The following is a 1,151-nucleotide window of genomic DNA, read 5'->3' as shown; positions in this document are numbered from 1 at the left end:
ATATATATATATATATATATATATATATATATTTTCCCCGTTATTGATTATCAACATCTGCTCATCATCATCATCATCATCATAATAATAATAATAATAATAATAATAAATGTTACCGTTTTCCTCATGTTTCAGCTATTTTGTACTCCATTGTATCCGGAGATCGATTAAATCTGTTTCGCATCAATTCCACTAGTGGGATGATATCTGTTGCTAACCCACTCGACCATGACACTTTGCCTAGTGTCCTGTTGAATATCCAGGCTGCTTCTGGGAATCCAGCTGTCTTTGGAACAACCCAGGTAAGTTCCTATACATCCTCAATATTTGCTGGGTCATCTCCAATGAAACACTGCCCACTTTATACATATCAACACCATCTTCACAACACTGCTCACATTATACATATATATATATTAGATGTCCTTTTTTAATTACTATGACATAATATGTCGCATGTGTTTGTATATCGTTATTATTGTCCTTTTAGTAAACAAATAAACAAGGAAATTGACACAATACAATGTCTGCAAGTTGATGAATACCACCTATTAATCCCCCTCCATTTTCTTATTGCTATATAAATTAAGGGTAAAATAATTTTTTACCCACACCCATTTATTGCACTTGGTAATACGAAGGAAAAACATTATTCTTCCGGCAGTATATTGGATAGATATTATCCCTTAGTGAGTTGGATTCACAACCCCTAACTTTCTTGGATATATATATATATATAAATATTCTATAATTATAAATATGATTATAATCAGGGGTCAGCTAATTGCTTCACCACGCACCACCGAATTTAGAAATAGGAGTTAAAATGCCTTTTCTGCTACTATGAAGATCCTCCAACTAACCCCTGATTATAATTATGTTTATAATTATAGAATATTTGTATAATTTTACCTTAAAAAAAAGGTTATTTTAACATAACAAACTACTTGGTAAAATTATTAATTATTAATTAATTAGTTGATTAATTAATTAATTTTACCCTTTTATTATTATTGATATATATATATATATATATATATATATATATATACTTCAATCAGAGATGAATCTACAAACACATATAAAACATTCAAGGGTTTATTTTTTTCCCTCTGAAAATATTATACTCAGGTCATATAAATTTGATATTT

General features: G+C 28.8%; 1 protein-coding gene across 1 annotated transcript in view; it reads left to right on the top strand.

Annotated features, from left to right (window-relative positions):
• LOC106872611 (protein dachsous) overlaps positions 1-1,151 on the top strand; it is a 42,284-nt gene that overhangs the window by 12,778 nt on the left and 28,355 nt on the right. The window contains exon 4 of the mRNA XM_014919650.2: positions 136-302. Within this exon, the coding sequence (XP_014775136.1) occupies positions 136-302 (167 nt within the window). The remainder of the gene's footprint in view (positions 1-135; positions 303-1,151) is intronic.

The sequence above is a fragment of the Octopus bimaculoides genome, chromosome 7, assembly GCF_001194135.2.
Source record: "Octopus bimaculoides isolate UCB-OBI-ISO-001 chromosome 7, ASM119413v2, whole genome shotgun sequence".
NCBI classification, from domain to species: Eukaryota; Metazoa; Mollusca; class Cephalopoda; order Octopoda; family Octopodidae; genus Octopus; species Octopus bimaculoides.
The sequence above is the reverse complement of the archived record's forward strand: the minus strand, read 5'-3'. Positions and strand labels throughout refer to the sequence as shown.